Source organism: Rhinatrema bivittatum, chromosome 1, assembly GCF_901001135.1.
Source record: "Rhinatrema bivittatum chromosome 1, aRhiBiv1.1, whole genome shotgun sequence".
Lineage (NCBI taxonomy): Eukaryota > Metazoa > Chordata > Amphibia > Gymnophiona > Rhinatrematidae > Rhinatrema > Rhinatrema bivittatum.
In genome coordinates, this window is record NC_042615.1 from 495547441 (window position 1) to 495573897 (window position 26457).

Consider the following 26457-nt stretch of genomic DNA (forward strand, 5'->3'; position numbering starts at 1 on the left):
TAATAGGGAGGATAATTGTAAAAGAATTGCATGTAATATGGGTTCGCATGCACATGAACGTGAATTTTATATCGTGCACGTGCAATAGCAAGCATGATATAAAATATGCATAACTTTTGCAAGCACGTTGTACATAGATGTTATGCATACATTTGTCCGTGATCTTTCACTCACGTGCATATTTTCACATGTATCATACAAGTATACACTTCCATGAAAAGCGATTTCTGGTTCTTCCAGGGCGGGTGTTACATTTTCCGGCTCACAGGTTGCCCCTGTGAGCTGGTGCACTCACCCAGGCTCCCGGGTCGGCCATGTGGCAGGACACTGCCACTCTTCTAACTTGTAGCAGGATGCCACCGCTCCTTCTGCCTCCTGATGTACCTTTAAGCGCACATACGCCGAACCCGACCAGATTTAAAGGGCCCAAGGCGGGAAAATGCCCGCAGTGCCCCTGGATGACATCACCCGCCTGGACTTATAAAGGGCCTCTTCAGACACTCACTCACTGCCTCAGCAATGGGTCGTCTGCATCCTAAGGAGTGGTGAGTAGCTGCATCATGCATTCCTGCACAACTGATCCAGCATTCTAGTTCCTGCCTGCCTACCTCATCTCTCCAGCCTGCCTGCCTGCCTTGCCTGCCAGCCTCGTCTCTGCCTGCCTACCTCATCCCTCCTAGCCCAGCTTCTCTTCAGACAGACTCTCAAATTGACTGCAGCCTGGAATTTGACTATTCTCGCCTGCCATCTGCCCTTGACCCTCGGAACTATCGAGACTTCTCACTGTACTACTTTTCATGAGACTATCTCCTAAGTCCTGCTGGCACCCAGAACCCGAGGGCTCAACCTAAAAGGAAAGGGGCTGGTAAAGGTGAAGCCTTAGACCAGTCTCACACCAGCCCAGACCTTCCAGCTGTCAGGGAGGACCTTCAGGGCCTTCCCTATAGATTGAGTCAACCTCCCCATAGCACCAAGGGTCCATAATCCTTACAGTGGGTCCATTTTGTGATGCCATCACCAGCACGGCAGCCAAATTTTACCAGCAGGGATGTTGCCCAGCTGGCATCCCTGGTGGTGAAGTATGAAAGATGCTGTACCCCATCCAGGGAGTGAGGAGGAACATGAGGGAGAATAAACAGGCCTGGAAAGGTCTGAAGAAACAGTTTATCATTGGAACATACCCATGTGGGGTAAGTAGATTGTGGCTGGGAAGGGTGAGTCCGGGGGTGACTAGCAGGGGCTCTAGGGATGTGGGAATGCGGGTGGTGGATAGTTAGGGTGTGCGTGGAATGTCACTGGAGGGCTCTAAGAATATGGCAGTGGGGTCGGTGCTGGTTATGGTATGTGTGCGGGGTCACTAGTGGGGCTCTAGAGGTATGGGGGTGGGGATGCTTAGGGTGTGCATGGAGAACCCAATGTAGCCTTCAGATAGGATGAGCGTCAATAGGTATGTATGGATAGAGTAACAGGTGTACATTCCATTAATAGCATGATGAATGTATATGTGTTGCCAATGTAAATTAATGCAAGAGTGAAATTGTAGGCAAGGATAAGAAGGGATGACTTAAACAATTAGTCACAAAAATAGTTAAGATACAAATATGAACTTGAGCTTCCTCTAGGACAAGTAATAGATTTAATGGTGGCCCCGATAGCAGAGTAAATCAGTGTCCTCCTTTCAGAAGGGAGAGATTTGGTCTTGTCATACGGTTCCTGTTACTCCCCAAAGCTGTGTGTTCTCTGTTGTACTAGAGTTATCCCTTTTGAATTAGCAATTACAAAAAAGGGATAATCCCACTGGCTGGACTGCCCAGCTTGCTCCCTCATGAAAAGCAGTACCATGGCAGATCATGGAGTGTCTGTCTGCTGGGGTACTTTTGGGTCTGGTTGCAGCACACCACTTCTAGGTGCATTAAGGGAGTGCAGAATCTCATGCTATTCACTCCAGACATCAGTAGAAAACATCAGCGCATACCAGAATGGAAATCATATTAGCAGCTACACACACATGCTGTCTCTCTCCTCCCAGAAGCAGCTTCTGCCTGTCCTCCTCCAGCCCCTGTGGCTGATGGGACTCATTCTCTTTCTTGGGGCCGCGGGGGCTGATGAGGTGCCTCTTCAAATTTGGCTCGCACTGCTCCTTCTATTGTTCCTACACAGGACCACCTCACTTCCTCTTCTGGCCGTGCTGAGAAAGAGGCCATACCGCCCCCATGGGCCCCCCCCCCACCCTTACATGTTCTTTTCAGATGGCCGCTTACTGCTGCAGTTGGCTCTGCTGCTAGCATGCCACCCGGGCTTGAAAATGCTGACAGCCCGGGCGGAGGAGGAGATTCCTGCATTCTACCGGAGCAGAAGAGGGGGAGGGAAGATTAGCCGAATCAGCAGGAGACCACAGAGCATTGTATTCTGGCCGTGGAAGTGGCGAGACACCAGTTTGTGCTTTGTGACACAGGGGTGTGTCGTGACACACTGGTTGAGAATCACCGGTCTAATCAACAGCAAGTTTTCTCTGACTTTGCCCACTCACCCACCTCCACCACCAGTAATCCTTAAGCACCCTCATACCAGACATATTCCAGCCAGTTATCAGAGATTGTCTACCACCTGAAGCTGGTTCAGATCTGTTAATTTAATTGGCTGTTTCACAGGATAAAGGATTGATAGGATAGAAGACGCTACAGAGACACATTATAAACTATTGGCCTGATATAGTGTAAGACACAGCACACATAGAGGCTGATATTCATAGCTACTTAGCCAGATATCTGAATTTCTGGCTATGTTCAGTGGTCATCAGTTAGCACTTAAGTACTTATCCAGTTAAACAGAGAGCCAGATATCTAATGGACGAGTAATGGGTGGCTTGGGACTGAGTTGCTTTTCCATCTATCATAGGCAGATAAGCGCTGATATGTGGACTTATCCACTTACGGTAGACAGATAAGTTAGACCTGCCCAATAGTAGGTCTAAACTTAGCCGGATATGAGTTATCTGGCTAAGCAGCGATTTCTACAGGGATGTTCAGCAGCATACCTGAATGTTTAAAATCAGCCCAACTGAAGATCTTCGTTTCTCCATTAAGAAGGACTTCTTCAGGGGAATGAAAGATAACCCACTGGCTGTTGAGAAACGAAGCATATTTGAATTTCAGCCAATCCTTGGATTGTAAAATGTTTTCAAATAAATTATTAGAGCGCTGAGTAAGGAATCCACATCCTTGCTTTCCCACGTAGTAAAAGACACCAGCGATGGCCTGCTTTAAAAAGCAGCAGGCTTTTTAACTTGTGTACTTCTGCACCTGAAGGCACATATATATGTGTATGTGGCCCCTTTTGAAAAGGTGCGTGTGCAATTGTGCACCATACATATGCATATGGCCTTTATTCCACGTGTATGTCTTTGAAAATGTACCTTATACCGTAATATCAAAGGGCCAATTATTTCTATATTTCTGTGTAACTTTAGAAATAATCTCTTATCAAAAAGTATGTATGCAAATTAAGGGGTGACTTTTAAGAGTTACACATGTAAAAATTAGCATATACACACGTAAGTATCCTGTACTCACATAACCTGTATTTTATAAATATTGAAAGTACATGCATAATTTTAAGTTTTGCTCATACATAGGAGAAAAAAAGGGGCAGTCTAGGGGTGTTCCAGGGCGAGGCCAACAGTTACGTGCATTAGTTGCTATTTTACAAGACCCTTATTTGTGTACATTTAGCAATATACATGTGTAATTTTACACCTGATTATCTTGCATAATTGATATCAAACTTGTTTATGGTCTACTATTGGCTGGGTGGGAGGTCTGAGTGAACTGGGGGGAGTTCAGGCTGAAGAACCAGGAGGGACTCGATGACCTGGAGAATGACTGACTGAACTGGTAGAGGAATCGGAAAATTGGTCATTTCAGTTACACACGTACATTGTAAAATATACTAATTTCCCCTTGAAAGTCAGTTTTATGTGAGCAGGTGCTACTTTAATATAAGTAGTCATGTGCGTTCAATGCATTAAAATGCTTGCTCTCAATGCATTGCATGTATTCGCGCATAAGCGTGCATATGTTGGGGGTAGCCGTGTACATATTTTCTGATACACATGGGCTATAAAATACTCTCATAGATCTCTGTGTGGCAATATATATGTGTATACGCAGCTGCATGGAGGTATTTGTTTAATGTTCAAAACATTATGAGATCGATTTTAAAGCGTTGTGTGTGCAAAAATGGCCACATACACACGTATGTGGACTGTGCACAGCAATGCGGATTTTAAAAAGCCACAAATTATATGCGTAAGTACCTCTGCACGCGTGGAGCACAGTGGGGCTGAAAAGGGGCAGGGCATGGGCGTTCTGGGGCAGGACCAGCATTTACACATGTAAATTCATATTTTAAATCTGAAAACCTCAGCACGCGTACAATAGATATCCATGTAACTTTACTAATGTTCCTGATGAGGAGCACGTTTGTAGATCTCGAGTTTTAGGGCTCATAGGACAGGGTAAAGATTCCAGGACAACTGGGCAGTGTGAAGGATGAACAACCAGAGGGGTCTGAAAGACCTCGATGTTAACTGGACAAACTGCTGGGCTATCTGGAAAACGAGAAATGTGCCTCACATGAGCATTTTTTAAAATCGGCTTACAAGTGCGTGTAAAAGCCGACAAAGTCCTCTGGAAGATATACGCTAGCTTTTCTCGAGTAACCTCTTAAAATTAGGAGCATACTTAACACACGGTCGGTGTGTTTTAAAACATATGCTCGCAATTGTGCAAACGATTTAAAATTCCAGCATATCTTCGCTCGCACGCTGATGCGCGTATTTATCGGTGCATGCACACTTGTTTAAAATTACCTTCTGTGTTGAAAAATGAGCATATATGCATGTAAGAAGCATCTAATCGCACACAAGCTATTTTATAAACATCAAATGTACATATTTTTGTTTTTGCAGGCATGTGTAAGTGTATAAAAACAGGGTGATTTGGAGGCTTCTGGGGTGGGGGCCAGCATTTATGCTCGTAAATTGCTATTTTATAGGACATGCATGTAGATTTGCCAGCTTCCTCACGTAAATTATACACCTGCTCATTATCTTGCATAAATTATCTCAGACTTGTTTATTGTGTAGTATTGACTGGGTGGGAGGTCTTGGTCAACTGTGAGGAGTTCAGGCTGAAGAACCATGAAGGTATCAATGACATGGAGAAGGACTGGCGAACTGGTGGAGGATTGGCAAAAGTGGTCATTTCAATTACACACATATGTCTTAAAATACACAAACTTAAGCGTGTAAATTCCAATTTACTTAAGTCTCACTTTAGTTTTACGTGCAAAATATATGCATATATATTTAAAAAATAGGTAGGAAAAGTACTCACTTTCAATCATGTATCTGATACATGTGGGTTATAAAATGCTATCGTAAATCTGCATGCAGTCATATATGCACATATATGCTGCTGTGCACAGTTAATAGAAAGTTATCCTCTGTGGGACTGATTTTTTACAACATTTACACACTTAAAACTGGGTTTTACATATGTAAATGCTTTTAAAAACTGCTACAATATATGCCATTAAATTGTCAATAGGTTTTACCTATGTTAAGTGCACTTAACGTGGGTAAATGGCTTTTGAAAATCGCTGTGATATTATGTTACATTTACATGCGTAACTCCTTTGAAAGTTCACTGGTTTGTGTGCAGCTCGAGTGATTTCTCAAGCATTTGTTTTGTTCACGGTTGAAAATGCAGTCTTTAATGTTTATTTTATTTTGTATTCCTTATTAACAGTGATGGATACAAGCAGATCATGCCCTACGACCTCTATCATCCTCTTCCTAGGTAAGTAAAAGAGCCAATCTGCACTTGCTCGATACTTTAAGATGACAATGTATAAAGCTATTTATGTGAGTATAAAGCATTTTACCTGCGTAAATCTGATGTCTCAAAATTACCGTCCTTCAATGCAGCTAAACGTTTGTACATTCTTACATAAGGCCACATTTAGTGGACTCAATCCTGGGGATCGGTTTAGGTCAAGGGAGGAAAATAACTTATGTAGATTCTGTTTTCAAATCTGTGCATGTTATTTTCAATGAAAATAACAAAAAAAATGCTTTTTACCCATAGCAAGTTTTAAGCCGAAAGTAAGCACATATTTTACATTTGAAAATTGGTGGAACGTCCATGGGTAAAAAGCAGCTGCTAGGTTTTCTAAATAACTTTTTATTTTTGCACTTTTAAATAATAATACAATCAAGATACTTCCTTGACGTAAATTTAAGAATGTACAAATGGGAACAGCAACAGATTGTGAGGTATGAGTGACTAGGTGTCTGGGCAGCTGAATAGCAGCTGAAATTTAATGTGGGAATTTAAAGTGATGCAGATAGCGAAAAATAATCCCAGCCACAGGTACACAATGCTGGGTTCTGTATTGGGAGTCACTGCCCAGGAAAAGGACCTTGGAATCCTTGTGGACAATACATTGAAATTCTCAGCTGAGCGGGTGGCGGTGATCAAAAAAAAGCAAATAGAATGATTGGAATGATCTGAAAAGGAATGGAGAATAAAATGGAAAATATCATATTACCTCTGTATCGGGCCATGGTGCAACCAGAGCTTGAGTATTGTGTGCTGTTCTGGTCACCTCAACTCAGGAAAGACACAGAGGAACTAGAAAAGGTGTAGAGGAGGATGACCAAAATGATAAAGGGGTTGGAACATCTCTTCTGTGATGAGAGGCTACGCAGGTTAAGGCTCTTCAGATTAGAAAAGAGGTGGCTGAGATGGGGCATGACAAAAGTTTATAAAATTATGAGTGGCGTAGAACGTGAAAATAAAAGTCAGTTATTTACCCTTTAAATAATACTAAAACAAGGGGGCATTCCATGAAATTAACAACCAGCACATTCAAAACAAATCATAGAAAGTACTTTTTCACTTAGTGCGCAATCAAGCTGTGGAATCTGTGGCCTGAAGAGGTGATCAAAGTGACTAACATAGCAGGGTTTGAAAGAGGTTTCAACAAGTTCCTGCAGGAAAACTCTGTAACAAACTCTGTAACAACCTTTTAGCCAGGGAGACTAAAGAAAGCCATTGCTATCACTGGAAATGAGTAGCAGGAAATAGATCTACTTTAGGGGGATCTGCCAGGTACCTGCAACCTGGATTAGCCACTGTTGGAGACAGGATGTTGGGCTCGATAGACCTTGGTCTGGCCCAGCATGGCAATTATTATCAGGCCGATACAGTAAAAATCACGGGAGAGCGGGCGCGCACACAGGCCACTCTCCTGTGCGTGCAATTCAGTAAATAAAATTATTCAAATTAGGGCCCACGGTAAAAAGAGGCGCTAGGGACACTGGAGCGTCCCTAGTGCCTCTTTTTGGACAGGAGCGGCGGCTGTCAGCGGGTTTGACAGCCGACGCTCAATTCTCAAACCCGTTGACAGCCACGGGTTCGGAAACTGGCCGCCGGCAAAATTGAGCGTCCAGTTTTCAAGCCACGGGACGATTTTAAATTTTTTTTAAAATTTTTGATTATTTTTAACTTTTGGGACCTCCGACTTAATATCGCCATGATATTAAGTCGGAGGGTGTGCAGAAAAGCAGTTTTTACTGCTTTTCTGTACACTTTCCCGGTGCCGAGAGAAATTAAGCCTATCTTTGGGTAGGCGCTAATTTCTGAAAGTAAAATGTGCGGCTTGGCTGCACATTTTACTTTCTGTATCGCGCGGGAATAACTAATAGGGCCATCAACATGCATTTGCATGTTGCGGACGCTATTAGTTTCGGGAAGGGGGGGGGGTTGGATGCGTGTTTTCAATGCGATATTACACCTTACTGAATAAGGGGTAAAGCTAGCGTGTCGAAAACGTGCGTCCAAACGCGGGTTAACCGTGCGCTCCGCCAGAGCGAATGTTCTTAAGGAAGCAAAAAAAAGAAAGTTACTATCCATTAGGGAAAGAAAAACAAAAATATTTAAATTGTTCCCCAATTACATTGAGGATCCAAGAATGTATAAAGAACACATAACTCCAAATCCATAGTCACATCCATTAAAATTCTCTACGATCCACAGCATTTACAAGATGTTTTGCTGGAAAATGAAACCTGCAACGGTGTTAGCTCTGCAACCTGAGAATCAAGAAAAAGACCTTAGTTGTGCAGGCTCATAAACTATATAGTATTCTGGCATTTAAGTAAATATTTACAGAGAAATTAAAGGAGCATCTCTGCCCCCATGGACAGTCTCCTGCCTGAACAGCATAAACCGTTTCCTCTTTTCTTGAGCAGGCTTAGATAAATCCAGAAATGGTTATATTTTAAATCCGCAGAATGGTAATTGCTTATTACGGAAAAGCAGATGCAGGATCGAATGGCAGTCCTGCTTAAAAACAAAGGAGTTTTGGGGAGCTCCTTGGATGCAGAGATCTCCAAGAACCCCGTAAGATCTAAAAGTATCCACAGACTGTACCCTTTGAAAATTGCCTCCTACTTTACTGCTTTGTTAGCATCACTAAGTCATCCAAGCCTTTCCCTTTAGTCAATAGTTCAACCTAAGGTGTTTTCCTTGCTGCACGGTATTTTCTTTTTTTCCATTTAGACAATCCAGGAGAGGAAAAAAACCCCAATATTGCTCTTCTTCAAGCCACATGTTGGTAATAAATTAATGTTGCTTCGATGCTATGAATCCCTTTGAGCTCAAGCATCATAGAGTGCTGAACACCCCAGGACTATTTTTTTTCAAAAAGGGATACAACAGACGCTCAAGCAGTCAGTTGAATTGTACATTTATACTAGTCACTTGCATAACTCATGCTTTTTAAAATCTGGAATTTCTGAATTCAAACAAGCATATGCACCTATGAAATTTCTCTCTTTGTTAAAATGTGTGAATCGCCTGGTAGCCCCAGCCTCAACTTCTCCTTGGTGATAGAGGTTCGCAAGAGAGGTTAAGGGGCCATTCCAATCCCCATGCTCCCGGCTTCTTCCTGTAGAGTGGGGAAAGGACAAGTCTCTCAAAGCCATTAGGGGCTTTTTTGATGTCCTCTGTGATAGTCCAGTAGGAAAGAACACACACCTCCACTGTAAATGGTGTTCAGAGTAAAATCCTTTTCTGGAAATCATGATTACAGGTGAAAATTACAGTGGGTACATTTTAGTTTAGTGCACATTCAATAAAGAAATCCCTGTCTCAGTCCCTGGACAATTCTGCACCCCCAGGCAGCAGATACTCTTGGTAAGGAAAATGTTCCCTGAGCACTTCCTCTGGTAGTACCCGAAAATCTAGATGCTGATCCTGCAATCCAGTGAACTGGAACTGGATGCTCCTCTTCAGACAAAGACAGATAAGCCTCTGACAGACAGCTCTCTAGAGACTTCTTCCTTGTGAAGCAGTCTTCTCTCTTCCCCAAAGAGAAAATCCTTTTTCTCTATCCTACCAAAGAAATCCCTCAAGTACAGAAGCAGGAGTATGAGATTAACTCCCTAGAGACCTGTTCTTCAGATCTTCAGATAACCTTAGGAATCCACTCTGGGACCCAAAGACAAACATTTCCCTAGTTCTGAAGGCCTAGATTCTCAACTTTGGACCCCAGCTGCCTTCCCAAGATGAAAGATAGGACAAGCATTCCTCTTCCCTTGGAGAGACCATCTCAGATCCTCTCTCCAAAAGAGAGGCCTGAAGATGAAGAACCCTGAGCTAAAAGGGCACAGGAGTTTTGATAAACCACTAACGCCTTCCACTGGGGACTGTCAAACATCTCTACCAATCCTGCTGTCTCTGACCTCACACTCGGGGTCCGTTAAGACTGAGGCCTACAAATAAGGGATAGTTTTGTGAGCCCATTACATCTAATTTGGCAAAAAGGAAATGCCCACATAGCTCTGATAAAGAAACAGTATTTCCTATGCTCCTTTTGAAAACAGAGCCCCTGGAATTACCAGCTTGACAGTTGCAAACATCAATGGAAATCCTTCACTGTTCAGTCTGAAAATATGTCTCAATATGAGTGCTAGAAGAAATAGCTGTGAATGCATCTTTGGGCACCCAAGCTATTGTTTGCTATCATTGAACTAAGGGGCAGATTTTAAAAGGTTTATGCGCGTAATATACACGCGTAACCCTTTTAAACCTGCTCCTGCATGCACCGAGCCTATTTTGCATAGGCCCAGCGTCGCGTGCAAGCCCCGGGACTCACGTATGTCCCGGGGCTTGAAAAAAGGGGCAGGGAGTGGGCGGGGCAGGACCGAGGCCTCCGGCACAGTGGCTGTGCCAGGGGATCGCGCGCTGGCACTCGGCCAGCGCACAACCTACGCCTGCCCAAAGGCAGGCGTAAATAAAAAAATAAAGGTGGTGGGGCTGCGCGCGCATGTTATAAAATCGGGCATAGATTTGTGCGTAGATACGAAAATCTGGCCCTAAGTGTATTTAATGTGTTTCCAACTAAAGATATGAATAGAGACATACATAAAGTGGTAGAAAAAGAGTGTTTGAAAAGAAGAGGCCAGCTGTTTTATTTTTATGGTGCTTCATCACTGCCTTATCTCTCCAGATGGGAAAGTGCTCCCTGGACTGCTTGCTCCTTGTCCTGTGGGGGAGGCATTCAGAGCCGCACTGTCTCCTGCGTGGAAGAGGACATCCAAGGACACATCAGCTCTGTGGAAGAATGGAAGTGCATGTACACACCAAAGATGCCCATTGTACAGCCTTGCAATATTTTCGATTGCCCAAAGTGGCTGGCGCAGGAGTGGTCTCCGGTAATTTGTGTTGTTATTGTTGCTGTTAAATATAGTGCATACAAAAAAAAAAAAATTAAACATCCATGTTTCTTGAATAGTAAGTCATTTTTTAAAGTGTGCTAATATTCCCATTAATAAGGGTGCAATTTCATTTTTATTCTGCGAAACTCCTGAGCTTCTTAAATGGCTAAATCTCTGAAGATATTCAACCCACGGCATTTTTCTTTTCTTGCTGCAGATGTTTTCCTGGCCATTATTATTATTATTATTTATTTATTTTTGCTTGCTTCTGAATTTTTGCAGAGTAAAATTGAATACAGTGTAGGGAGAATTATCACAAATCTCAGGAAGCTCCACTTTCAAACCTATCGTATTACAGCATTCACAGGCCTCGATATAAAAACATAAATGGTTTGCATTCTGGCTTACTTACATGGGATATTCAGCAGCTCAGCTATGCTGCTGAATATCCCTGTAGAAATCACCACTTAGCTGCATAAGTCATGTCTGGCTAAGTTAGACCTGCTTTATGGCAGCTCTGACTTATCTTGTTAACTTAATCAGATAACTACAAATACTGACATTTATCTGGCTAAGTTAATTGGATAAGTAGCGTCACCCCGAAATGCCCATTGCCCGCCCACAAGATATCCAGCTATCTACTTATCTGGATTAAGTACTTATCCAGGTAAGTCGCGACTACTGAAAGCCGCTGGGTATTCAGCAGTCAGCAGTTAGCCGGAAAAATCACTACTTCTCTGGCTAAGTAGTGCTGAACGCTGGCCTCTATGAGGTTTATGCAAGTAATTTATAAACTGTGCGGTGGGAGCTGCACAGTTTATAAAACACAGCATAGTTCTGCTCTGAAAGTGCGCTCGCAGGTTTCAGTATGTGTGAATATTTCCAATGCTAGAAAGGGCATACTTTCTCTACCTGTTTTATAAACCTATGCATATATATTTTAGCTGCATAACAGAATATAACATGTAGGCATAATAACTCCAATTTATGTGCAGAGGCAGGTATTTATTTTATAAAGTATGTGCGTGTACCCTTTGAAAATACCGGCTTGCGTACTTGAAATCACCAGTTTGCCAGTACCCCTGCCAGTTCATTCAGTCCGTCTCCAGTTTACCTAGAACCTCTAGCACTTCACCTTGAATTCCCCCCCATTTCATCTAAACCTCTCACTCAAAACACGCAGCCAACAGACAAGTCCAATTTCACTTGTGCCAGTCAGTTATCAGGTGCAAATAAGTTTGATAAAGTACACGAGTATGTCTCTTACAAAATTGCAAATACTAAGCATACTTCTGAATCCTGCCCCGTTTTTCCACCAGTAGAATGTGTGCATGAAATAAAAAATACACGTATACTTTTGGCACTTATAAAATAGCATGTCTGCGAGTACATGTTGCTTAAACGCATACGTGCCATTTGTAAGCACGAAACCCCTTTGAAAATGTACTCCTAAGGGTTTATTTCGTAGAGTATAATTTTTATTGGATCAAACTCAAAACAAGGAACTCTTTGATCTGTCAAGATGTAATTTTTTAAGAGTTTTATCAATTAAACATGATTAGGTATTGCACCAATATATAGCAATTGCTTTAGTGATTCGGGAGAGATGAAGATTTGAGGCGGTTGATATTCAAAAGCCATTTAGACAGATAACGGAAAGGTTATTCATCTAAATGGCTTGCTGGGGATATTCGGTGCCATATGAACCTGAATTCTAGGTGCACAGTTAGGAGGCATTTCTGGGATGCTTGGGAAGCTTTTTGGGGCAGGCTAGAGTTAGCTGCATAAGGCCTGGATTTTCTAACGTAGCGCAGCTCTCTGAATTCGGCGGTAACGGGGGGCGGAGGGGCGAAGCGGGGGTCGGGCGTGCGAAAGCCAGCAGCGATTGCACCACCGTGGTGTTAACGCTGCCGGCTTTCGTACCCAATAGCGCCATCATAAAAGGTGGTGCTATTGGGCTCGCTACTTTCAGCGATATGGGGTCTTACCTTATCACCGCCAGCAAAGTTTCTGCAGCGTCTGCCCCGACGCCGCCTCGACGCCTCCTATTCTGGTGCCGACGCCGCCCTAACTCCGCCCCGATCTAGGTATCACAGGCGAAAAAGGACTTTTCGCCTGTGATAGGATTAGAAAATAACCCCCTAAGGGAGTCATTTTCGTAGCATATTGCACGCGAAAAGGTACTTTTCGCGTGCAATAGCTAGATCAGGGCGGAGTCAGCCCCGGAAGAGGAGGAGTCGGGGCGTCGTCAGGGTACACGCGGCAGAAACTTCACTGGCGGCGTAAAGGTAAGAACCCTTTTCGCTGCCAGTAGCATGCCCAATAGCACCACCTTTTACGATGGCGCTATTGGGTGCAAAAGCCGGCAGTGATAGCACTGCGGAGGTGCGATTGCTGCCGGCTTTCGCAAGTCCGCTCCTCGCTTCGGGCCCCCGTTACTACCGGATTCTCTAAGGTCTGCGGCCTTAGAAAATGCAGGCCTAAGTTGGCTAACTCCGATATTCAGAGTTAGCCACTTAACCCAATGCACTAACTCTGGTCGGCCCATAGGGCTGACCAAAAGTTAGCAAGTTTGACATAACTGATTAATTTTAAGATAGCCAGAGATATTCAGCGGCACGGCTGCACTGCTGAATATCCCTGTTAAGTTAGTTGGATAGCTGTATCTGGCTAACTTAACTAACCGTTCCACGGCTGAATATCAACCTCACAATTTCTAAATGGGAAAAACAGATCATTGACTAAAAGTCTGCATAGATTTGTTCATTCACAGATATTACATGCTTTTGAGAATGACATTTTCAGGCGATCTGAGTAGTAGTTTGTATTGCCTAAACTGATTGTGGTTCTGTCACTACAGACTATGTATGTTTTTATCTTGTTAATATGTTTTTAACCTGTAAACCGTTTTGGTCTTAAATGGATAAAGCAGGAGGTAAATAAAGTCACCTGTAACCTGTAAATAACCTGTATTACAGGTTAACTAACCCTTTCATTACTTAGGATCAACTCTCCAACTTCCATAATATAATTAAGAGTCAAAGATTTTTTCTCTCACCACACTCATAAACAGCAATTGAAGTACCATGCAGTTTCTCTGTTGGCAAAGTAGTTGGTGTGCTGGTCAAGAAGCAGGAGTTTCTTAGCTCAGGTGCAGCGATTTCAGAGTCACCCTCTCTAGGCTGGTCACAGAAGATCATCAGAGATGTAACAGTTTCTGTGGAAGAGTCTCAGTGATGTTGATGCCACTGGCCCATTGGTGGCTGCTTGATGATGGAAGGCCCAGTCTCCTTTGTCTCCCAAATTGGCATAATCAATGCAGATGGATAAGGGTCATGGATGGCTTTGATTTGAAGATGCCTTCTTTTTTGCATAGATAAATCTGCATGTCTCAGGAATGCTTGAAGATAAGCAATGTCTAATCAGTGTCTGAGCTCTTTGAAGCGGGCAAGGCTAAGTAAGGTAGACAGTCTGGCAACACTGCCAAATAAGGTTTTATAACCCAGACACATTTTTGCAGTATCTGCATTTCTCAGTTTCAGTTGCATATGGAAGAATATCCATAACAGTTTGCTGCCCTTTCTTCCATCTTATTGGGGTTCAGAAAAAGCAAGTTCCTTTTATCTTGTGTCAGATTTGTGGCCAATATTGCATCTACAGCAATTTAATACTGGTTGAAAAGTGCATGCTCTAAGCATTGCATAAAAATGCATGTGGGTTTTTTTTTGTGTGTGTGTGATCCGTTTTGAGCTTCTTATGTTGAAGAAGTAGAATATCAAATTTAAGGAATTGAATGAGATGAAACCTGCGTGCCCACATGCTGCCTCCCTTGCCTTGTTTCACAGATCGGGGACATAGGACATTGAGGCTGCCTCTCAGTCAGGCCTTCTCTGCCACAACCCATCTGCTTGCCACCTCATTTCCTGGCCTGAGGACACCATAATAGCCACGAGGCTGTCTTCTGGCTGGGCCTCCTCTCCCAAAACATGCCTGTTGTCTCTTTAACCATTTTATGGCACAGGGAAACCATAGCAGTCATTTAGGCTGTTTTCCAGCTGGACCTCTTCTTCCACAACTCACCTACCCACTACTTCCCACCCCTCAATTTCTAGCCAGGGAGCATCAGCTACTGAGGATGTCTCCTTGCTGGGCTTCCTCTGCCACAAAATGCCTGTTGCCTCCATACTTTGCCATTAGCAGCATAAGAACATAAAGGTTCACCATACTGGGTCAGACCCAGGATCCATCAAGCCCAGTATCCTATTTCCAACAGTGGCCAATCCAGGTCACAAGTCCATGGCAGGATCACAAATAGTATATTATCAAAAAATTACAGAAGCAACTCTCCTCTCACAATAATCACAAACCACCAAAAAGAGAGGGAAATAGAATATAATTCTATTACTCAAAAATCATATACAAATGAGAGACAATATCATCAACAGATGCTCTAAGGTGTTTTAATCTACTGTCTCTCGCCCACAATGGGCCGCAGGCAGTCGTCAGCCTTATAGAGCAAATTTTCATTTAATCATTTACTGTCTCTCATTGTAATTATCTCAAAACATTTTTATTTAAAGTGCTGAAATAGTCTTTATTAACGCATCTCTTGTAGCAAAAAATTGTGCAAAAAAGCTAAAGTACAATTAGTCATAAAAATTATACTTAGCCCGATTGATGATCATTCAAAAAAGCCACTATTGTTCTTTATCTCCCAACATGGCACATGTTTCAACTGTAAAAACAGCCTTCTTCAGGGGACATCAATATTTAAGTTCTGGGCACAACTATTCATAGATCCCGGACAATCTTTACCGTCTCTTAAGAGATCAAAACCATGGTGTCTCAGCATCTGTTGATGATATTGTCTCTCATTTGTATATGATTTTTGAGTAATAGAATTATATTCTATTTCCCTCTCTTTTTGGTGGTTTAGGATCACAAATAGTACATAGATTCCATACTGCTTATGCCCAAGGATAAGCAGTGGCTTTCCCTAGGTCTGCTTGGTTGATAACAATTTATGGACTTTTTCTCCAGGAATTTGTCCAAAACCTTTTTAAAGCCAGCTATGCTAACTGCTTAATTGTGCATTGAATGAAAAAATATTTTCTCCGATTTGTTTTCAATGTACCACCCAATAACTTCTGATCACGGAGATAATCAATAGCGTAGTCGGACAAAGCAGAGGTCTGGGTCTGGAGATAGGCTGTAGCGTAGTCAGGCGAAACAGAGTCAAAGTCTGTGTAGTCAATCCGAAGCACAAGCAGGGCAGGAACGAAGAGACAGGAACCAGGAACAATGAGGAACAGGAACGTAGGGTTGAGACGAATCTCTAGGAGGCAACGAGTACTTGACCAGCGAGGAGACCTGTTGCAAAAGCAACGCTAGGGAGCGGAGTCTGAGCTTAAATACTATGGATAGGTTGACGTCATCATCCGGGGCCGCGGCTAGCTTCCCGCCGCGGTCCCTACTTAAGGTTATCAGCGATGCGCGCATGCCTAGGGAGGGACGCAGTGCGAGTAGTGGCGTTTCTCCGCGGGCCTCGCAGAGAGGCCCGACAAGCAGTGGCAGCAGGACCAGGACTGCCGGGGACTGTGGCAGAGCCGGAGGCACCGGGGAGGCCCAAGGACAGAGCTGGCGGCACACGTAACAATAATAGCCTCTTTTACCTCACCAATCATGCCGACAGTCATTTGGCCTTCCTTCTGCCTTTTTTAATGTATGGAATACATCTAGTCTAGGCTTCCAAGATGATGTTTTTAAACAATATCCACACCTGATGTAAATTCTTAGAGGCCAAGATTCAAAGAAGAGCCCCTGAATTTAAGCTCCTAAATTAGGTCCCTAAGGCCTAGATTCATCATTCTGCTATATTGATAGCAGAATGATGAGCTGTATGTAAAAAAGGGGCGGAGAAAAATTGTGCAACTGGCTGCATCATGGTGGTATGTTTTTGTCCACCGCAGTTGTGGCTGGGCCGCACAGTTTTGCACCCATAGTGCCATGGAAAAAGGTGTACTTATTTCCTGCGGTGCTGCCAGTGACAATGTAGAAAACATTATTGCCATAGCGCTGCCTTGACATAACTCCACCCAAACCCCGCCCACACTCCTCCCCTTGCCCTAATTAGCATTGTACCACACACGATACCAGCTGCATTGCCGTTTGATGAATAACCCAGGAGGTTAGGCATCAATTTTCAGCTGAACTTAGGACTGTAAGTTTTCAGCTGAAAATTCAAATACATTTAGAATCCTCAAAGTTAGACTTCTAAATATAGGCCTGCTTTTCATTTGCCTAAATTTAGTCCTCTAAATTAGTTGCCTGATTCTGAAAATCAGTGCTAAGCTACTAACTTTGTTTCTCCACCCCATAACCACCCACTTTTTAGGAGCTCAATCCTAGTAAATTTCCAAATGGGCCAATTTAGGAGTCTAACTCATTAAGAGCCTAAACTCTTTGAAAATTGGCCCCTTAACCTTTGCAGATGCACCTTTTAGTCTTTCTCTAGTTTTCTTATGTTATCATAGTCTCAATTTTGAAAGTTTAATGCTAGCACAATAGTTTTCCTTTTTGTCCTCCCTCTGGGTGTTAAGTCAGAATTAATCGCATTTTGATCACTATTGCCAAGTGGCCCCATTATCATTACCCCTTGCACCAAATCTTGCATTCCACTAAAGTAGCTCCCCCTTTTGTTGTTTCCTGGACCAACTACTTCATGAAGTAGTTGTAACCCCTTTTTTTTTTTTTTTTTAGAGGATTGTAGCTCCTGAGGATCGATAACTAATTTATATCTTCTGGGCCTGATCCGGCTAACCATTCCATCCCACACTGACTCTCAATCCCTGGGGGAGGGGGGGAACTCTTTTTATGGGGGGAAGCTCTTGCTTATGGCCCAGACGATGAGAGAAGGTCGCCAGTGTGTGTGCTGTTCTGTGCTGTAGGACCTTCTCATGGGGTGAAAGGCTAAAATGATTCAGACAGGACCAAGTCTGGGTGTTAAAATAAAGTTTACTGATTTGTAACAATAAAATAAAGTCCATGATCCAGAAGCGTGAGTTTACATTTGACTGATGGTACATTAACGATTTTCCTTAGTAGGTGGGTGTCCTTTGTCAAGACCTCTGGGTGGCACCCATGGTGATTTTAGTTGTACAAACTCTTCCAACAGCTGTCCGGGAATCCTATTAGAGTAGTCCCCCACTTCACTTCAAAAACCCGATCTTTGGTTATCTTCTGCCTCGGACTCCCAGCCCGTCCTGGTCCCTTGATGCTGGTGGAGATCCATTATGAGATGAAGTAAGTTCCATGCACCAGCCGGCTGCTGCATGCGCTTCCCTGGGACAGGGCATAATGGCCACTGTCCCGGCCCTGCCCCGCCCAGATCCCACCCCCCAGCCCTCCCCTTTTACCGAGCCTGGAACTTCCGCTCATATCAGTGGATACGCACATGGCAGGGCCGTTTTTAAAAAACGCTCGGCAAGCACACGGCCTGGCGACGCGCGTATCCCCCGGTTTTTGTACACGCTGGGCTTTTAAAATTTGGCCTCAAAAAGGGTTTATGCCTTTGGAATTTATCAGCTGAATTTTCAAAGGAGTCCCGCATGTAAATATAAGATACTATCATAGCTATTTTCAAAAGCTTTTTTACCTGCTTTAAGTGCACTTAACATGGGTAAAACCTATTGAGGGTTCAATGGCATATACTGTAGCAATTTTCAAAAGCCCACTTTCATGGACAAAGTGCATTTACACGTCTAAACTCCAGCTTTAAGCATGTGAATGCTATTTTAAATCAGGCCCTTACTTTGTATTTTGATACTTTTTTAGTGTTGGAGTCTAAGGCTGCAGTGGACTTCCTTTTGCACCAAAATGAGTCAGTCTAGATCTTTTTCTAAATATTAGGTCTTAGGGCCAAGGTTATTACAAGTTTTATTCTCATAGATTCAGAGAGGTCGATACTCAAAGCCATTTAGACTGGTAACTCACAAGTCATCCATCTAAATAGCAAGATTTGAGATAAATCATTATCTGGCTATAATTTGGCTGCATAAAATGAGGCGATCCGGGGGCATTTTGAGGAGAAGTAAAGTTATCCGGCTAACCAAGCTGATTTTTAATTATAATTGGATAAGTTAGCCGGATAACTTTAGACCTGCTTCAGAACAGGCCTAAAGATATCTGGCCTTGTGTGGCTGGATAATTTCCTGCTCAGTCAGATATCTTAAAAAGATATCCGGTTATGTAACGCTTTACAAAAAAAAAAAAAAGGAAGGTAATCGCAGTAAAGGGCCTACGGCCGGATTCTTGGCCTTCCCCCACCAACTTTTCAAATCTGCCCTGTTGGGCCGTGTTCCCAACCCTCCTAACTCCCTTCTAAATAAAAACAAGAATGCTCCGGGGGCCTGCCGTTGCCCCCAGTCCGCAACCACCATTCCCAGTTCAGTCAGTATCGAATCTGTTGCTGTCGCCAGTCCCTCCCACCCCTTGAGGGCTTAAATTGCTGCATCACCCCACCCCCACCTACCCACTGTCCCCACCTCCTCATCCCCTGCCCCCCTCAAAATCTCCCCCCCCCCCCAGAGTGAGCTGTAACACTTACCCGCTCCTGGCGCGCTCCGGTGCGGCTTCTGTCAAAGCTGCGCTAGAAACGTATACCGCACACATTTTAAGCTTCCCCGGCGATAGAAGTGAAAACATTGTGCAGTTTACACTTCCAGTGCAACTTTGTCAGAACCTGTGTGGGAGCACGCCGCCGGGAGCAGCAGTAAATGTGTAACCCGCTCCCGGCAGAAATGTTTAGGTTTCAGGGGATGGAGGGATGGGTCTGGCGGGGTTGTGGGGGGGGAGGGGGAGGTGCGGCACGAAGCAGCAATTTAAGCCCACATGGAGTGGGGGGGGACTGGCGACAGGAGTAGATTCAATATTGACTGAATCGGGGAGGAGGAGACAACAGCAGACCCCCGGAACAGCCTTCTTTTTATTTAAAAGGGAATTAGGAGGTGTTGGGAGCGCGGCCCAACAGAGCAGATATCAAATGTTGGTAGGGAAGCCCGAGAATCAGGCCATAGGTCCTTTACTACTACTACCTTCTTCTTTTTTTTTTTTTTTAAGCACTACTCAGTCGGATATCTTTTGAAGATATCTAGTTAAGTAGGAAGTTAAGTGACCACAAAAGGCCGGATAACTTAAAAACCTAATTGGCTATATTCAAACATAGCCGGTTCTGGTTACATGTAGCTGGATAACTTTAGGCAGGTATATTCAGAGGAACATTTATCCCACTGAACATACAATACACGTTATCCGGCCTGAGAATGGGAGAAGAGCACTGATAACTTAGACCTTTTTTCATTCTGTAGAAGGAGCACTGTTTCCTCTTTTAGTGCTGAATATGATGCATTTTGCTGCATACAGTTACAGTTCTTCGTTACATATCCAGCAGTAGATTCTGTGTGGTTAACCTCTTATTCTCAGGATGCATCTCTGTTTTGCAGTGTACAGTGACTTGTGGACCAGGGCTCAGATACCGTGTGGTTCTATGCATTGATCACAGAGGGATGCATATAGGAGGCTGCAGCCCTAAAACGAAGCCTCACATTAAAGAAGAATGTTTGGTGCCCATTCCTTGCTACAAAACCAAAGGTAAGAAGAAAGGCAGAAGCGCCATTTGGCATCTTAGGCATCTTATAAACAAAGGCTTGGTTCAGGAGGAAAGAGAACTATATGTGGTCACCCGGTTCAACATGCCCTTTGACTACACTACTAGATTTATTCCCTTATGTATCTCAGAATTCATTTCCTCTTCAAAACACATCGTATCGGCCCATTTCTGTCTCTGCTATGCAGCTAATCCATCTTGAAAATTGATTTTACACTGACTGGATTTCACTGATGCACTTTGGCACCAGTATTTACCACTACGTGTTCCACTGACTGTATTTGTTGAGCAACACAATTTGATTATTGAACTTGCTAGAAAATGAAATGAGTTGGTTGAAGGAGCCTTTTAGTCATAACAATATAATTTATCACACATATGGTAATCTGTGGCAAAATATGAAATGTAGGAGATAATTTTGAAAGCCATTTATGCACTAAAACTCAGTTTTATGCACAGAAACGCCTGTTCTGAAATTGACCTGGGCTCCATGCAAGGCGCCTAACCAGGTTTCATGTATTTTTACATGCACTGAGGCAGGGCACTGTGGGGGATGGAGTTGGGGTGGAGTTGGCACTTAATTTTAAAAAGTAAGCGTGTTAGAGTACACTTGGAAGTTATGTCCCCTCAAGAGGAGGTGTAACTATGCAAGTGAATGTGTGAACAAACAATCCAGTTACCCCGAGTATTTTCAAAATACTTGATAAAGTCTGTGTGGATAATGTACATGCAAACTTGACTGTTATGTGGGCTGTTTGATAATTACCCTCCCCATATGTAGATTATAAGTAATGGCTTCCTACCGAACTTTTCCGACTGAGGGATTGTGCTATTTTTTGGAATGTCTGCTTTATAGTTATTTTTGCATATTGTTTTTTGACTATGAATTTTTTATGTAATATTTATTGTATAATACTTTGTATACTACTGTATTGTTTAGGATTTTTATTATGTAGTTATTATCCATCACTTACAGTTTTAGATGGGTGATCCACAAATCCAAATATTTATGTACTTATTTCTTTATTAAAAATATTTCTTGCCCGCTCCCTCCAAAGTTCAGGGCTGGATACAATACACGTAAAATCTGAACATTAAACATAGCAGGATTAGAAAACTACTGTACAAACAAATGGTCATGCATAATCTGCCCTTGAGGCATCAATAGAATTCAATTCAGGGATGGAATTGGGACGAAATCTAGACCACTAGTGTAAACATGTCTTTGAATAAAAATCTTTTTAGGCCTTTCTTGAACACTTTAGGTTCTCTTATGCTGTGAAGGGATAAAGGCAGGGGATTCCATAGAATTGCCTCAGATATAGAAAGTGCCCTTTTCCGCATCTCTGACAGGCGTACGACTCGCAGAATTGGAATTTCTAGGCGGTTCTGACTGGGGGAGTGGCAGGTATGGCCCGGAATTTAAAGTCAGGGACGGTAACCTTTAAACCAGCACGCGGGCGCACACGTGCGCACGTTCATCAGCCGGCACCCAGAGAAGCAATCATTTTATAATATACGCATGTGTCCACACGTCTGTGCGCGCAAAATAGCCTGACCGCATGCACATGTGCATGCGACTTTAAGTGGACGCGCTCCTATGCGCGCAAATGCTGCTTCTGCTGTGTAGGTGGGGGGGGATTTTAAAAGCCGCACACGCCGATGCCATTACCAGTTTTCCCAGTTCGTTCCCAGTTCACCCAGATAATGGATAGGACTTCCAGATCTGCCTAGTTTATTAGCCTACCTTCTCCCCTGTTGACCCTGACCTTTAAAACCCCGCTGATCTGCCTAGAAGTTTTTGGTTTTATAACTTTCATGTCATCCATAGCAGAAGTAAAGTTACGCGGCAGGGGACCCCCAGCACGTGCCAGTGCATGCGTAGGTATTTACGTGCAAATTTCAAGCTTGAATCCAGGAATGCCCATCCTCCGTCCAGACCTCACCCACGCCCTGCCCCTTTTTTGAACTTTCCATTTGTGTGTGCAGTGGCAAGTGCACACACATCCAGGCGCACACATCCAGGCGCAAGCCCAACTTGTGCGCCCGTCTTCAGGTTTTGGCGCACGCCGGGCTTTAAGATTCACCTTTAAGTATTGAGCCAATCCAAGGTGATGTCACATTATTTAGAAGATTATGTATTAATACTGCCAGCTTGTATTGTATCCGCCAATGTATTGGAAGCCAGTGTAGTGATTTCAGTACCGGAGCGATGTGGTCACAGATGTTTAAAAAAAATAATCAGTAATAGAATGTATTGTTTTTATAAAGTATGGTTTTCCAAATTACATTTTTATACATGCTGTTTTGCAGTACTGAAGTGCCTCCTCTAAGATGTACTTATATTCTGCTCAACTGATTTTAAAAAAAACATCGTCAGGCACCTCATTTATATGTTTACCTCTGAACCCCAAATGTCTATATTTCACAGACCTCCTGTCTTTCCAGCTCACACTCAATTACAGCTGGGCTATAAAGATATAAAATCTCTACAGGTTTCAAAAATATATAGGTATATTTTTTTTCTTACTTTTTCTAAGATGTAATAATAGGGATGACTCTCATTCGAGAACACAAATCCCAAAGTATTGTTAAATAAGCTCTAATACATCATTCTGTTCGTTAAGCATATTTCCAACTGCTTGGCCTTATTGTACCTCTAAGGAACTGCATGATCAAATGTTTTTGGAAATCAATAATAAATCTTCATCACTGACCCCATAAAAAAGAACAAACTGTCACATATTAACATTACTTTTTTGAATGGATGAAGCCAATGTGAATAAACAAATTCTGATGTCAGCAGTCCCATTATAAGATACAGTATTTCAGGTTGAAAAGAGTGCTATACTCTGTGTACAATGAGCAGTATTTGAGAAGCAGATGTGGTAAATAGTAACAGATAAGTGCATGTACATTGTATGTGTTCAACATGTATACATTATTTTTAATTTTGACATATGTCTTTTTTAAACTGACCTGTTGCATTTCCTAAATGGAACAGTCTACCACTGCTAATAAAATAGTGTAGGCATGCGATTTAAAAGCACGCAGGATATGTCCTGCTCACATACAGGATGCATGCCTTGATGCAGGACTATGACTTGAAAGTTTCAGATTTCAGATGTTCATTATCTGCAATATGTTTATTATTCTTGTAGGTTTTAGATCCATGTGAAAGTAATCTCTTGCTTAATTACTGCAATTCTATACTGGCAGCCCTCCCCAGATCTGCACTGAACCATTGCCAGCTAGTCAAAAGTTCAGCCACCAGACTTCCATTCTGCTTTAAACCTTTGGACATCAAAGTTATTCACTACACTGCTTCTGCTTTATCTGGTCTTTTTGTGTAATGTTGCTGTGTACACCAATACATCTCCCATCGAAAACAGAGGTTAATACTGATAGTTTGGGATGTGCATTTCTTTGAAGTGAATGGGTAAAATGCAACAAATGAAACCGTATTTGTTTCATTTGTGGACCCCCCAAAACAAATGGAGAGTGCCCACAAATTTAAACAAAAATGTTTGTATCATTCATTTATGTTACCAGTTTCACTACTATATTACTTCACAGAGAGACAACATACATAATAATATAATTTATTATTTATTTAGAAAACACAAGGTGTTCACCTATCTAAACATTTTAAAATCTAAACTTACACATTCAACCACCATTCACACACCAACATAAAAATTCTGTGTTACACAAACAATTCTGAATTACAGTTAACCAATACACATCATTATTACAATTTTAAGACAAAGATTTATTTTATATTGCTTGACTTATTTTGTATATCCTATCCATGTCCTGTTCATGTCCTGTCCAACAAAGGATCTCTTTGTTTCGCCTTCCAATCAGGCTTCCTCAGGGACTCGGTCTCAAAAAAGCCGGTTGATTTTCTCCCAATATTTCTGTCTAGAGACCTTTTATATTTATATCCTTACTCTCAGAAAATAGAAATCTCCGCACAATTTTTATTCTACCTTCAATATAAGTCAGGGTTATTTCCAAACGGACATCTCTTCCAGAATCAACTTTTGATCAACAGCTCAATAATGAAAAACGTTACAAACCAAGCATCAACACTGGTTCCAAGCCTCTAATAGTATTCCTCCGATAATTCATAAGCCTTAATTCATTATGGAACCTTGCGTGTGCCTCATTGTATATGTGACCTGACGTAACATTCTACGCCGGAAATGTTACGTCAGGTCACATATACAATGAGGCACACGCAAGGTTCCATAATGAATTAAGGCTTATGAATTATCGGAGGAATACTATTAGAGGCTTGGAACCAGTGTTGATGCTTGGTTGTAACGTTTTTCATTATTGAGCTGTTGATCAAAAGTTGATTCTGGAAGAGATGTCCGTTTGGAAATAACCCTGACTTATATTGAAGGTAGAATAAAAATTGTGCGGAGATTTCTATTTTCTGAGAGTAAGGATATAAATATAAAAGGTCTCTAGACAGAAATATTGGGAGAAAATCAACCGGCTTTTTTGAGACCGAGTCCCTGAGGAAGCCTGATTGGAAGGCGAAACAAAGAGATCCTTTGTTGGACAGGACATGAACAGGACATGGATAGGATATACAAAATAAGTCAAGCAATATAAAATAAATCTTTGTCTTAAAATTGTAATAATGATGTGTATTGGTTAACTGTAATTCAGAATTGTTTGTGTAACACAGAATTTTTATGTTGGTGTGTGAATGGTGGTTGAATGTGTAAGTTTAGATTTTAAAATGTTTAGATAGGTGAACACCTTGTGTTTTCTAAATAAATAATAAATTATATTATTATGTATGTTGTCTCTCTGTGAAGTAATATAGTTTATAGGATATCAGAGAGTTGTGTTAGGATTTCCCTCTGTTTAATTACCAGTTTCACTACAGCACACTGAAAAGTGCTGCAGTGAGACTGGTAACTTGAGCAAACAACCAAAGCCTATGTGTGGTAGCAACCTAACCAGAGCTGAGGCGGGAGAAGTAGGCTAGTAGACAGAATGGAGGACCAATCAAGGTGAAGCATTATTTTAACTGGTCTGTGATTGGCATCTGGTTCAAGTGATGCCGACATCCTCTCACTGAATATTCTGAACATGTTCAAAGAAACTCTGTTCTCTCTGTTGGATTTCACAGGAAAGGGCTGTCTTTTCTGAAGCTCTATTAGAATCATATAAAAGGTTTAAAAAGGAAAGAGAAGAATTTTGGCATTGGCAGAAGTTTTTTTCTTATCTTTACTGCAGCAGTCACAATGCTTTCTCTGTGAGAGAGGGACTTAGATGCTGCTGAATTCTGTCTGTTCCCTGGAGCAGGGCAAAGAGCAGTGGAGATAGAGAAGCAGAGCCAGTGAACAAACAGCAGTGATTTTTTGTCTCTGACTACACAGTGCACTGCTTGACTGGCAGAAAGAGAACAGAAAAGCAGCCTTGCCAGTTTTTCTCTGGCAGATAGTTTTTTTTGTGTATGCAAAAGGAGTTAGTCGGCAGTGCACAGACATACACTGTGTTTGTGCATGTAGAGAGAGACAGTTTTGCACATACTGTGAGGGATAACTATAGCCAGACAGAGACTGAATTTGTGCCACTAGCAAGCTGCTATTTCTGGCAAGTTGGCACTGTGCTTGCTAAGCACTGAAGTGAACTCAGTTTGTCAAATTGATTTGAGCATATGTCATTCATCCAGTATTACATTGGTATTGGTAAGTGATGCAGTATCAATAAAGTATAATGTAACTTCAAAACCCCCAGTAGCCACCTCTAATTCCATCATGCCATTGTGAGCAAAGTAGAGAAGAGGGAATGGCAGTGGAAAGAAAAATGGTAAGAATATAGTACTGGGTGTTGCTTTAGAGCCAGCCCAGCCTGTAAGAACTACAAACAATACTAGTAGCAGTGAGAAAAAACAGAGCCCTGCCCCTAAACCTAAGAGTCTTTTTTTTATCCATATTAAGCTAAGTGGAAGCTGACGCAAGCCATAAGAAATTAAAATTGG

General features: G+C 42.4%; 1 protein-coding gene across 5 annotated transcripts in view; it reads left to right on the top strand.

Moving 5' to 3' along the window:
* The window catches only part of ADAMTSL1 (ADAMTS like 1), a 1467826-nt gene that overhangs the window by 1129284 nt on the left and 312085 nt on the right, over positions 1 to 26457 (top strand). For all 5 annotated transcript variants that reach the window (XM_029608733.1, XM_029608741.1, XM_029608751.1 and 2 more), the window contains 3 exons: positions 5811 to 5861; positions 10579 to 10783; positions 20287 to 20434. In XM_029608733.1, the coding sequence (XP_029464593.1) occupies positions 5811 to 5861; positions 10579 to 10783; positions 20287 to 20434 (404 nt within the window). The remainder of the gene's footprint in view (positions 1 to 5810; positions 5862 to 10578; positions 10784 to 20286; positions 20435 to 26457) is intronic.